The sequence below is a fragment of the Carassius carassius genome, chromosome 38, assembly GCF_963082965.1.
Source record: "Carassius carassius chromosome 38, fCarCar2.1, whole genome shotgun sequence".
NCBI lineage: Eukaryota > Metazoa > Chordata > Actinopteri > Cypriniformes > Cyprinidae > Carassius > Carassius carassius.
In genome coordinates, this window is record NC_081792.1 from 17,953,457 (window position 1) to 17,967,331 (window position 13,875).

Sequence of the window (13,875 nt, forward strand, 5' to 3'; positions counted from 1 at the left end):
TTTTCCCTAAGAGACAATATGCTGTCATTAAGTAACACTTCTACAATGTTATTTGTGAAAGTGACCCATGAAAACTGTGACTGTTTCTTTACACATCTATGGTTTACAAGTGTAAAAGTGGGGGACCTGTTTCAGATACCTTCTGCCTTTGTCCAGCACAGGTCGGTAATGGGAAGCCCTGCGGTGCTCTCGTTATGGTGATCCAAGCTTCCATCTCTTGCAGGATTAGGAGGCTGAGCAGTTAGCGGTCAGGTTAAAATGTGATGGATGATCACTGATGGTTGAGGAGCACAATGGGGCCTCTGTGGCTGTACAGGCTGCAGGAGAGCAATCACCCCAACCTTCCCTCAGCCTACTGTCAGCAGAAACAGAGGATGGCAGGGTGAAAGGTCCATGCAACTACAAACATACGCACACACAGACACACACACACACACACACACACGATACACCACCCAGGAACTCTCCCTTAAGAGGAAAGCACTTTATCAGCATTTTTAGTAAAGAGGTCAGGTTGCTAATGATATATCAGTTGTGTTGCTCAAAAGGGTTATCACAAGTTAAAATGTCTGTGATAAATATATTTTGAAAAAAAAAATCTTAGAAATGCGCAGCATTCTTTGCTTTCACTTAGTTTTGAAAAACAGTTATACAGTCAAAAAAAAATTCTGTTTAATAACTAGTGATGTAACAAAATCAAGTAAAAAGTAATATATTTTCTTTACACCTTGAATACACAATCTTAATAATTATTTCCAGACACTTTGTTTAAACACACCTTTTCAAGGTATTTCATTTTTAACAATAATCATAACTAATACTTAATAAATGTCATAATAATTCAGTTAGTCACATCACATAACTAAACTTATCAAGGTCTTACTATGCATACAGGAACTTCCAGGCAGGTGTGTTGAGGCAAGTTGAAGCTAAACTCTGCAGGACACCGGCCATCCTGGACCGAGTTGGACACCCCGACATAGAGACTTGCTCTTGTCAGGCCAGAAGACGAGCAGAATACCCTAAAAGAATAACAATGCGCTGGCAAACACTGGCAATATCTTTGAATCATGAAAGCAACTTTTGCGAAATGCATTTAAAATCTCTGTGCAGTTATACTGTTGCCATTTTCGTTCATATAAACTGTATACTTGTGCCTTTATGTGCATTGGCTGCATAGTTGGCACTTTATTCGCTATTTCTAAGCTTTGAAACTCTTATATGAGGTAACAATCAACAGTCAATTGTTTTCATAATATGACTTCACCTGCTTAAAGTCACAATGAGCTGTATCAAGTTTAAGTGTGCCTGACTACCGGCAAGCACGCTAGAAACACAGGTTTATCACGGGGGATTGAGTAGATCCTTGAACAGACAGATGATATCAGTCTAAGTGAGTAGGTCTTGGGTGTAAGGCAACATGGTGTGCTGCTCTGTCACTGAAAACAGTGCGCTACTTCTCTTCACTGACAAGCAGCAGCACATTGCAGGACAGCTGGCAAAAAGGGAGGAGGAGAGAGGGGGAATTGGCTTGTGAAGAAATGCTCAGAACGTGGCTGCATTAGCCATGGAATGCTCACTCCTCACTCATATTTGTCTCTCGAACCCTAGAAAGATATTATGGCCTCAGTTATTGCTTTAGGAGAGGGAGTACTGACTGGAACAGATGCTTGGATCTTCTGGACCGCAGCTCTGTGCTGGTCTAGCAAAATGTTCAGCGGTGTTTTTCAGGCACTCTCTCTTTCAAATGCCTCTGTTATGACTTCTAAGCACGCTTCATCAAACACAGCAGCCCCACAAAGTGTTTAGACACTTGAGGCACACTTAAAAGTGTAAGATTTTGATTATATGAGATAACAAATTAGCAAAGCAAATAACATTTATTTTACAGAGGGACGTTTAAAAACATCTAGCATCATGTTTGCAGATCCTTCGTGATATTTTGTAATCAATACAAAAACATTTATACTAATTAAAATGTTTATGTGTCCAAATATTTTTCGGGCTTTTGTACATACCAAAAAGGCACTTGAAACAGAGCAGCTGTTTGTTTGTTTGTCTGTCTGTCTGTCCTCTGTTTTACACCACCAAAAAAATAAATATACAGTAATACTAATAAAATAATAATAATATGTGAAATATCTAAAGATCAAGATAAGCTCAATTTAATAGAGGAGCAAAATATAAATTTGTCTTGTTAAAAAAAAACAGGATTAACAAACGGCCCACAAGTTTGCTTGTTTATTTATTTATGGACAACTAGTTGTTATTCAATTTTACTTGATTTTACTGAGTCTGTGTACATTGTTTAAAAGACTATACTGCCGATCATGCAGTGTTTAGTATGACCATGAGTACCAGTGTTATTAACTGAAATTACAACTAATAAAATCATTTTCATTAATTGAAAAAAAAAATTATATAAACTAATCAACGAAAACCTTTTAAGATCTTAAATGAAAGTTTTAAATGTTGGAAACAAGCTGAAATAAAATAAAGGTACAGAGGGAAAAAAACTAACCAATAAAAATTACAAAAGCGCATAAAATTGCTGAAACTTAAACTGATAATATAAATAAATAATATAAAAATAACAGCAAATTCAAAATATTAATAAATATATTTACTTTAATAGTACAAAAATAATACTAAAATAACCCTGCCCAGTACCTGTGTTTGTACTGTCTTTAGGGCTCTCAGTCAGAAAGAAACAGTAGTGGACAGGGCCTTACAATACGATAGTCATTGGTCTCTTTTATCAGGTTATAATCCTCTACAACAAACAGAATGGAAAGCATGTGCGTGTGCAGCTGTCGGTGTCTTAGTGCAAGTGGTGTCATGTTAAGTCACAGGAATGATCCTGGCTCTCTGAGCACCATGACTGCCTCACCCCTCAGCGGCATGCTACTCACTGTTAGTAAAAGCTTCTTTTCAAAAGACCACAAACAAATCGGCCTCACTGTAGGAATGGAAAGATGAATACCACATTAAAACGATTTGGTGCTTCCACCATATTCTGTTGAAACTAACTTCTCTGGCTTTAATGTATGATGTAAAAAATTATATGATGTGTTTGAAATTTTTTTTTTATTTTGGCTTCAGATTTTTAAAATATGTCCCTCTGGCACTAACACACTGTTTGCTAGTATGTTCTCATAAGATTAGAAACAAAAAAGATTACATGAAGCATCGTGAAATATGATACTTAACAGTATCGGAAAAACAAACAAACAAAAAAATAAGTACAAACATACTTAAGTATGTTTCCAAGCTACTGAAGAGGTCTGCAAACCCCACAGGGAACACTCTTAAAACGGATTTGCTTCAAAAGGTTCTTCAAGCAATGCCATAGAAGAACCATTTTTGAACCTTCAGTCAAAGGTTCTGTAAATAACTATCTCTTTCTTACCTTTTTATAATCAGAAGAACCATCTTTTGCCACAAAGAACCTTTTGTGAAACAGAAATGTTAAATGTTCAAATGTTCAGATGTTAAATGTTCTTTATGGAACCATTTAGACAAAAAGGTTTGTCTATGGTACTGTAAAGCACCTTTACTTTTAAGAGTGAACAAGTAAAAAGGAGAGTCTTAAAAAAGTTATAAAATGCATGTCTACATTACAATTTAGAGTGATCTATTATCAGATGTGAATGTGTCCAAGTAATGCTCATTTCGTAAATTAACAGTTAAAGGTAATAGAATCATACAATTAGCTAACATGAATTAATTTCTGGCAGAAGCTCATTAAAGTAATTAATCATTATGATCACAATATAGGGAAAATTTGGCAGCTGTGCATATTGATTCAAGCTGGCATCATCTGGGGTCCTCGCAGGGGTCAGAATCCTCTTTATAGGTGTTGGGTCATATGAAGTCTTTCCATGAGGCTGGATCCACACTGGAGCTGGTGTAATCGCACTAACCTCGAGATGGGCTTCCCAGGGTAGGAACAAAAAGGCAGATTTAGAGATTTAAAGGCATAGCTTTAGCATAGCTGCTGTTCATAAGGTTTCAAGCAAAAATATGTTTGTGACTTTTAACTGGTATAACTGGGAACAAGGCTGAGATTGACATTCAGTATGAATGGAATTCTTGGCTGAAGATATGTGTCTTTAATCTAGATTTAAACAGTTTGAGCCCCAGACATTATCATGAAGACTGTTCCAGAGTTTGAGAGCCAGATGAGAAAATGATCTCCCTCCTTTAGTGGACTTCGATATCCTAGCTATTACTAAAAGTCTAAACGTTCCGTGACCTTAAAGAGTGTGTTGGATTATAGGGCATAAGAAAATCAGTTAAATATACAGGGGCCAACGTAGACCAGTATGTTATGATCTTTTAGCTCGCCACATGTTTCCTGTTTGATGTAACGAGTAAAGTCATGTGATACCCAGAGACGACAGCCTTTCAGTTCAATACGGTAATGTTTTAAAATATTAGTACAATAATATTCTGAAATATTATTACCATTTAATTTTACTACAGTTTTCTAATTAAATTGGCTATATTTTAAAATGTAATTTATTCCTGTGATGGCAAAGCTGAACTTTCAGCAGCCGTTACTCCAGACACATGATCCTTCAGAAATCATTTCTGAGCAGTTTTTATAACGATTTTTTTGATGAATTACAAATGTCTTTACTGACACTTTTGATCAATTTAATGCTTCCTTGCTAAATATAAGTATTAAGTTTGTTTAATATATATATATATATATATATATATATATATATATATATATATATATATATATTTGTACTGACCCCAAATATTTGAAATGTAGTGTGGTGTGTCCTGGCAAAAACTGGCAGATGGAGACAAGTTGGCACAGAATATTTACAGCTAATTGCTTTCATTCTTTATAACATCAGACGTGTTATCTTTCTATTCATCTAATTCAGAAATTATGTCCATGAGCCATACTGTGTCAAATTTGCATGTAGCCTATTCTACAACATTACCAACCTCATGTGGCAAACTATTAATCACCTTCTTAAACTGTGGCAATATGACTGCGGTCTCTCATGGGTCACTTAAATAGACCAGACAAGCCGTTAACGATACATCACTTTCTAAGAGCACAATCATGGCGGCCGTCCATGTGGGAAGCTGTTGGAAACACTTCTTGACAAGAGCATCATTGAACAGCTGACAACCTCTTTAAACCCCACAATTTGCTACACTGTCCTTCAAGAGACTTCATCGGAAAAAAAATAAAAAAATACCTATATAAAAATACTCTGCATTTTCATGTAGTGTAGGCCTATTAATGCCAAAAAATGGATCACCTACAGCAGGGTTATTCAAATCTTGCCCTGGAGGACCAGTGCGGTGCAGAGTTTGGCTCCAACCCCGATCAAAGTCACCTGCCTGTGATTTTTTAATGATCCCAAAAACATTCATTAGCATTCTCAGGTGTGTTTGACTAGGGTTGGAGCCAGGGCAAGATTTGAATAGCCCTGACCTATAGTATGACCTCCCTATGAATTGTTTGCAGTGCCAGTCAAGATCGTGATGTCTATTCTGTGTTTTTCACATAACCGGGTGTGTGTTCCTGTTGAATTCCATTTGATTGTCACCCACAGACTTGCATTTATGCCTCAATGCCATAAACATCCTTGAATAGCATGCTTTAAATACTTTTTTCTCTGCAGAGTACAGTATGACCCTAATATTAGTCTTTGGAATCTGAATAGATTTCAAAGACATGCATCCTCTTCATTCCAACATATCGGAGGATAGTTTTTCCTTCTCAGCAGTTAACGGCAATCATTCCATAGATGAATTCATGGAAATCACAACGCTTTTTGATTGAAACATTTGTGGTCATTATTTGCATATGACATTGGTTTGAAAATGTGGGGCTGGGATGTGTCTGCATTCAAATGTTTTTTTTTTTTTGTGGAAACTATGCCAACAATGCTCCTAATTTTGTTTGACTTTCATGTCTGGATTTCAGTTGTGACGTTAAGGAAAGTTGAGCCTTGTCCCAGGCATTATCGGCGAGTAAAAATATGGCCTACAAGCTTCTCTGCTCGTCCCTTACTGTTTATATCTGATTCTGGGCTCCAGTGACCTTCTCCCATGTCATGAGGAGCACAAATTTAGTGCTTTGGTTTCTGGAGCGACCAAATAGCTAGACAACATTAAAGACGGGGTGTGAATGCCCATGATGCAGATACAGTTACTCTTACTTGAAGAGACCTACATGGAATCTAGTGTAAACATCCCAGTCACTGGAATGCAAATTTAGGAAAGTGACACAGATACCAAACACATCCCTGACTTCAGTGACTTGATGAACAAAGAAATGTTCCAGTCAAGGAAGCTTCCTACTACATAAACATAACTCAACCTTCATACACATTGTTTAAAAGCATAAGGGTCGTTTATGACAGAGTTTTACGAGTTGCTGGTTAGAGTGCCATGTGAGTGTTTCTGTGGGGCGTTGAGATGACACAGAATGACAGTTATGTAGTAGTTGTGCTGACAGGTCTTTGGCACATTCATGCCAGCACAGTGGCATCTGATGTGTCACTGCTTGGACACTAAGCAGTTTTTTTTCCAATCTTGCTTGGATCACTGTGTTTTAAATATCCCACCGAGTTCTGATTGATTTGCAATGCTGATGCAGCACATAATCGAAAACAACCAACTGATATATATATTTTTTTAAGATACAGAAATGTGTATTTTGTGTGATTTTCTTTCATACATTATATATTTAAATGTGTATGATTTAAAAAAAAAAAGTTTTTTATTTATTAAAAAAATTGCTATATAAATAGTGTCATTTAGATTTGATGCTTTTCTAAAGTACTATTTACTTACTTTTATTTTATTTATTTTTACTAGTGCACACATATAGTACGGTAATTTGTTACATTTCTTCAGGTTTAATATATATAAAATTTAGTAGTGTGTATATGTCTTATAGAAATATGTAGAGTATATATGTTTGATAAAAATCTCTTATACTCCGCAAGACTGTTATCATAAAACAGAAGATTGCAACAAGGTAATCCAAACAACAGGTACTGACAGATACACGTGGATAGCAGGTGAGTGATTGGTCAACAGAGCAATGCTGAAATAGTTCAGTGAATCACAGTCTTATCTTTGTAGGTTTGGATGAACTGGTGTTGGTGAGCCGGATCCGGAGGTTGGATGCAGATGAATATTGATGAGAAGAAGGCAAGTCCAAAAATGTTAAATATAAAATATATATATGAAAAACTATTACTGACCTCAAACTCATGAACTGTAATAGGTTCTTTGAGAATTATTCAAGAGCAACTGGATACTGATATATATATATATACAAAAAGACAATCAGCAATAAGGTGTTTTGGCACTAATCTGAGGTGGTCTGGAGAGAGAGTTTGTGACCGTAGTTGGAGAATAGTAGGCAGGTGGCCAGGCAAGGCCTGTCATGAGGAAGAGTGGAGCTGACAGCTGGCCTTGTCAAACAATGACTTATTCTTCACCATCCACTACACTATAAACCTGCTCTCAACTGCACACACACTCCAGGATCCCCTGTGTGTTTGACTGAATGTGGAATTGTACCATTTTCTCCTCTGACATAGTATAAATTCTTGTTGTGTCAATATTTTAGAGTATATAGGGCAATTTCTAATATCTGATCCATTTTAGATGATTAAAAAAAATTATTTAACTTTTTTCTAAAGAATGTTAAAGAATAGCTCATTTGATTTGGTTGCCATCTTAATCTAATGGCTCTTATTAAAAATGGTGGAAATTTATTTAGGAGGAAAATTAGCAGATCGATGCTAAATCATTTATTATTATTCAGTCATTATTTTTATTGGCTGAGCATTCTTTGTGGCAAAATAAATAATAAGGTGGTAAAATTAAACAGTGTTAATTTAATATTAGTTAGTATTTAATATTAGTATATATAAATATACACACACACACTCACACAGCGCACATCCAGACCAGCAGGTGGCGCTGATTATAAACTCACTACAGCGGGATGAATGCAGACAAAACAACAGACGAGAAACGTTATGGATGTGGAAGTAAGAGGTGGATATGCACCTTAGTTTGACATTTTATGAACTCACAATGTCTAAGCTGCAGATTTTAAGTGTTTTTCTGACAGAGAGATTGACTTTGGCTGCGCAGGAGATATTTAAGGCTGTGGAAGACATATTTTCAGAGTATAATGAGGAGATTTGTCGCTCCAGACAGGAGATTGAGCTGCTCAAGAGGAGACTGCAGCAGGCAGGAGTTCAGATGGACTCTGGTTAGTCAGTCCACCTTACATCTGATTCTAATACGTATTATTTACAGATTATGATTTTTTATTTTAATTTTTTATAAACACTAATAGTAAGGAATCTTTAATGCGCTTTCCTCAGCCCTTTAAATCAGCCACGCCCCTTTAAATAGTTCACAATATTTATCTTTAAATTATGCCAGTAGAGCCAATGAATAACAACACTTTGCCATTTTTATTATGCATCCGCGTTCTTTGTTCGTTATGTACCAGTTTGACTAATTTGCGTTTTTACACACCTGACACATTCTTCTTGATCTTTAAGAACTGAAGTATGTTTGTTATGTTCATTTACACAGAAACGCAGCCTTGCTCCTCTGAGACTCAAGGAAAGAAATACACCCAGACATTTTCAGAGGAATGGAGATCTGAACACGATTTTAAGGACACTGAGATGCATATGAAACTAGAAGTTTATACCCAGGAGGAGAAGGAAAAGCAAATGCCTGTGTGCAGTGAATCAGCATCTTTATCACCGTGTTTGGACAATTATCATGATCAGACGCCCAGCAAAGACACTGAAACCCAAATGATGGACAGTAGTGAGAATAATTGTCCTTTTATTCACGAAGCACCTCAAATAAAGACTGAACTTGAGAGTAATTCTGAAACGATTACCACCTGTCAAGTACAGCAGCACATCACAAAACACGGCTTGAGTGATTCAGGGGCCAGTGATGCCAACAAAATCACATTTAGCCACATTGGATCCCCCAGACATGAGACACAAACATTTCATGTAAGTCTGTGTACATGTAGAAAACTCCTCTTAATGTGAAGTATTATTGATTTCATTTAATTAAAAAACTTGAATCCATAAATGTGATGAATGTCATTGTTTTTCAGCTGCCCCTCAGAAATCAAGAGCTGTTGACGCATCACAGGATGGAGTTGGCCCAGAAAAGAGAGAGGTACTTGAATTGATTCTTTACTGTTTCATCTGTGCTGATTTGATTTGACATTTTGTAGTGAAATGAAACATGCACTAGCTAGACTACACAAATTCTTTGCCTGTCATACATGTAATTTGACTCAAAATCTGCTAAAGAGTAATTAAAACTGTCACCCCGTCCCGTATACGGGACGCCTATATTTACTTCACGATATTACAATTAAATCTAATCTAATCTTGACAAACTATATATCGTTGGAAAGGTCTAAGACTCCCAAATATATATTTTACCAATGTTTTTTGTTAAAACATTATGTAGGAAAAGTAATAGATTAATTTATGACAAGAGTGCCCTCACACCTTTGTTTAAAAAAAAAAGACTTCTTCGTTGCCTTTTTCTCTATCACATTTTAGAAATCATCAGAAATTATATATCAACTGAAAACTTAAAATCTCAAAATTCATCCTTTAAAACCCATTTTAAAATCAGACATTGCATTACCATGCAAATGGTACATCAATATCATGTTACAAAATATTTTCATTTATGAATTATAAAAATTTAAGTTTGAATCGTGCACTATAAAGTCTATGTTCAAAAATGTGAGTGAGAGCTATTAAAAAACAGGTTTAAAAGTGTTTATTTTTTCACTGTTATTCTATTGTTTTCACTGTATTAGTCTCTTTGTAACATGTAACTTTTAAAGCCACAAAATTAACTTAATTCTGTAAAATAGGTATATTGAACTCTGCAAAAAGCATTTCAGTTACCCAAAAATCCAACATAGTTCACCACTTATGCATGTTATCACATCTGTCAAAAAGGCTGGCTATCGTTGGAATCATAGAACTAAAAACATTGACATAACACACTCATGGGCATCGATTACATACCACTGAATATTTCCTGGTTACGAAATAAATGATTATTACTTATGAGCCATCTGTTTTCAAATCCAGATCATTTGAATTTCACAACATCAGTGTCTGTCAAAACATACCATGCACAATACACACTAGTATTTATGAGAATCAGAGATCCAGATGATTTGCTGACAGGTAATTAATACAAATAAAAAAAATGTTTTATCACTGTCTTCTCAGTTGTTTACAAGATTAAGGCAAATTATTAAAGATTAATAAAATTATATTTAATTTTCCAATAAAAGATGATCTTTATATGATTTGTTACATTGAATTGCCATTGCAAATTTTGAGAGAAATTTTTATTATTATAAACAGATGTATTAAATATGATTTAGTTTCTCGTTTCAGTCTATCTCCATTGTTATAAAAACATTGAAAACAGTATCTCAAAAAAAAAAAAAAAGTGATCAGTAAAGGGTTTTTGATGCTTTTGATTTGTTCTCATCCTGGGTGATTCTCACATGCATCAAAACATATCCAGATCAACCACACCATGTTACTTAACTGTTCTTTTACTGCCGTTACTGCTTCTAATTTTAGTCTTTGACATTTTTACTGTTTCACACATTTCTCAATACAGCAGAGTTAGATGGCTTTAATCTGTAATGCATTTTCAGCAGCCATTCCTTCAGTGTCACATGATCCTTCAGAAACCTTTTTAATATGTTGATTTGCTGCTCAAGAAACATTTCTTATTATCTTTTGTTGATAACAGTTGTGCTGCTTAAAACTTTAGGGGACACTGATTTATTTGAAAATTCATTTATTTGAAGAATCTTTAGTAACATTATAAATATATTACTGTAGCTATATATTACGTAATATATTACCCGCGCCCTCAGATCACTTGGACGTGGTTGTGTATAAGAGGTAAAAACGATACTCCATGCTCTTTGATGTGGTGACCATAGACCTCCATTATATGAGTAACAGACAAGAACGGTTTGACCTAAAAATATCAAAATTGAAACTACTGCGGAAAAAAAAAACCTAAGGTAAGCTAAAATATACCAAAATTTAGTTTCAAAGTGAACTATCCCTTTAAGAGTTAACACCCTGCTTAGTCTCTGAGAGTATCCAACATCTGATTTTATCTCTCAGACTGTCATTCATGGCCTAGGTAGTAACCTGATTGTATTCCATTGTGATTGTGTGGCAACACTTTTTTCACGGGGTTTTCTACATTATATCTTCGACAAGACCTGGATGGATAAACAAAATCACACTCATTCATAGGGCAAAGTAAGTCAGAGGCAGTGATTTAGCCTGTTAACCCTTTTCTTTTCTTAACCTGTGCATGTGAGCTCTAACAGAAAAGAGTGAGATTTTAGCTGAAATATTCTTTAGGTGTGACATGCCCTACCAAAATAGAGTTATTTCGAGTTGGCTAGTGGCACATCTCCCTAAAGAAGCAAATGCTTATGATAGTTCCTTTTTTAAGGTCAAATTTTTCTTGTTGTTTAGATTGGCAGATGAAGAGCGAAAGAAGACTGCAGCTCAAGCTAGATCCCTAAAGCACAAGCAGAAAGTGTACGGGAGTCCTGAGCTTCGTGAGGCGTACAGGAAAAAGGAGAGAGAGAGGTATACTGCAGCTTAAATGAAGAAATAGTGTTCAGGAGTGACTGTAGATGCTTTATGACCAATGCAAGTATATATGCATTGCAACTACTATAGTAGCAACAGATCATATATGCTTCATAAGCATACAAAAGTGTAAAGGTTTGGGGTCAGTAAGATTTTATTTTCATTTTTTATCAATACTTTATTTAGCAAGGATCCATTTAATGGTTTAAAAGTGACGGTAAACACATTTCAAATAAATCTTTTGAACTTTGTTCATCCAAAAATCCTGACAAAAAAATGTATCATGGTTTCCAGAAAAAGCAGCACACGAATTATCCTACTTTAAATTGTAAAAATATTTCACAATATTACTCTTTTACTGTATTTTTGATCAAATAAATTCAGCCTTGATGAGTATGAGAGACTTTTAAAATCATAAAAAATCTCACAGACACCAAACTTACATTTATATATACATGTATATAATGGATCATAAGGTTATATATATATTTATATATACACACCACGGCATTATAAGTGTCGTGTAATATGTAGCAGTGTATTTAGAAACAGGGTCTCAATGTGAGAATAAGCTTTAGATTGAGCTTGATTTTAGAATCAGCTTGACACTGACTCACTGATATTTCTCATTTTTGTAGATATCAAAGACGAAAATCTCAGGGGAAAGTGAAATTCACTAAAGATCTGAACCCAATAGAATTGAGAAGACAACAGAAAAAGTGGAGGGAGAATTCAGCCGCTTACAGGAGAAAGAAAGCATTTCAGGAGGTTTTAGTCAATATTAAAGAAGACATTAATCAAGTCATCCCAGAGCCAGAGCCGTCCACCTCCTCTGATCAACATTATGGGGTTTTTAATGTTCACTGAGAGACATGGGCAAAATATTCCTGTTTCTCAACTGATAGATTATATGAGTATGTCACCAGCCAGTGCCAAGGTCATTGGTAGGATTCCCAGAAAATGCTAAAATCAATGTATTTAATGCGCTTTACAACATCTGCCAAATGCATAAATGTAAATATTCTTTTAAAAAAAGTAAACTGCATGCATTCTGACAGAAATACTAGCACATACACATTCATTCCATGTCATCGGTGTAATAATTTGATTCAGATTTACTTTAGATTACACAAATGATCAGGTATTAATGATTTTTTTTTTATGCTTTTGATGAATTTTGAAATAAAATTAAAAAAGTGAATGAAGCAGTAACATGCAGTGTGCTTGTTTTTTCATCTGAGTGGAGTGGAGGAAAAACATTAGGAATGATGAAAAAAAAAAAAAAAAAATATGGTGTAAACTGTTCCAAGTTTAACCATTACATTATTTGGACATTTGTTTGTTAGAATCACCCAATGAGAATAGTTTGACTCTAAGAGATTCTTCTTCTTCCAAATATCATCAATACATCCTTGTAAATTCTTGGCCAGTCTGAAGTAACGTATTTATTTTTCCCCACAAGAAAACTGCCATCAAAGCAGGAAAGAAAAAGGAGGAATAAGAGTGAAAATGAGGAAATTCAAAGAGTCGCACATGAGAAAGAACAACTACAAACACGTAAGGGCATTTAAATTAACAATGCTACTTGAAAATAAATTAATTGAATAAAATATTTAACAAAATTGCATTTCACATCTCTTTTAGAATCCCAGGAGAATAAAAAGTGTAATTTTACCTCTTCAGTAGAGTCAAAGACAAACTTGGCTGACATCTGTTTGGAGGACATACAGTTTGAAGTGGAGCTATCTGAAAGCGACCTGACACATCGTGATATTCACGGAAATCCACACGGTACAGGAGAGTATTTGTGTGTCTTGTGCCGCAGGAGATTCGGCTCACCAGGTCGGCTGAAAATTCATCTGCGAGTTCATTCTGGAGAGAAACCCTACCACTGCAACTTTTGTGGGAAAAACTTTAGACAATCAAGTCACCTGAACACACACGTGAGGATCCACACGGGAGAGAGACCTCACATCTGTCAGAACTGTGGGAAGACGTTTGTTGACTCGAGCGCAAGAAACAGACACTTCAAAAAGTGCGTTCTTATCTCTCTGCAAGGACAATGAAATCATATGGAGCACCTGTTGATGTCTGTAGTTCACTGAATTGGAATGGCACAGTAAATACTTTCAAGGCTGAAATAATGGCAGCTGATTTTTCATAATTG

The 13,875-nt window shown here is 35.4% G+C and overlaps 1 protein-coding gene across 3 annotated transcripts; it reads left to right on the plus strand.

Moving 5' to 3' along the window:
- Positions 1-8,003: 8,003 nt before the first annotated feature.
- LOC132119456 (uncharacterized) lies at positions 8,004-13,236 on the plus strand. Of its 3 annotated transcripts, XM_059529435.1 has the most exons (6): positions 8,004-8,272; positions 8,605-9,044; positions 9,152-9,216; positions 11,589-11,705; positions 12,347-12,476; positions 13,171-13,236. In XM_059529435.1, the coding sequence occupies exons 1-6, from the start codon at positions 8,059-8,061 to the stop codon at positions 13,207-13,209; spliced, it is 1,005 nt and encodes a 334-aa protein (XP_059385418.1). In that variant the 5' UTR covers positions 8,004-8,058; the 3' UTR covers positions 13,210-13,236. The 3 variants fall into 3 exon arrangements, with proteins under 3 accessions (XP_059385418.1, XP_059385419.1, XP_059385417.1); XM_059529434.1 differs by lacking the exon at positions 13,171-13,236 and having other exon boundaries at positions 8,005-8,272; positions 12,347-12,913; XM_059529436.1 differs by lacking the exons at positions 11,589-11,705; positions 13,171-13,236 and having other exon boundaries at positions 12,347-12,913.
- Positions 13,237-13,875: the final 639 nt, after the last annotated feature.

What these genes read in the sequence shown, in the direction of transcription:
- LOC132119456 (XM_059529434.1), top strand. Translation starts at nt 8,059, where the DNA reads ATGCACCTTAGTTTGACATTTTATGAACTCACAATGTCTAAGCTGCAG. An exon ending in AGGAGTTCAGATGGACTCTG is followed by an intron (nt 8,273 to 8,604) that starts GTTAGTCAGTCC and finishes TCATTTACACAG; the next exon opens with AAACGCAGCCTTGCTCCTCT. An exon ending in AGGAAAAAGGAGAGAGAGAG is followed by an intron (nt 11,706 to 12,346) that starts GTATACTGCAGC and finishes TCATTTTTGTAG; the next exon opens with ATATCAAAGACGAAAATCTC.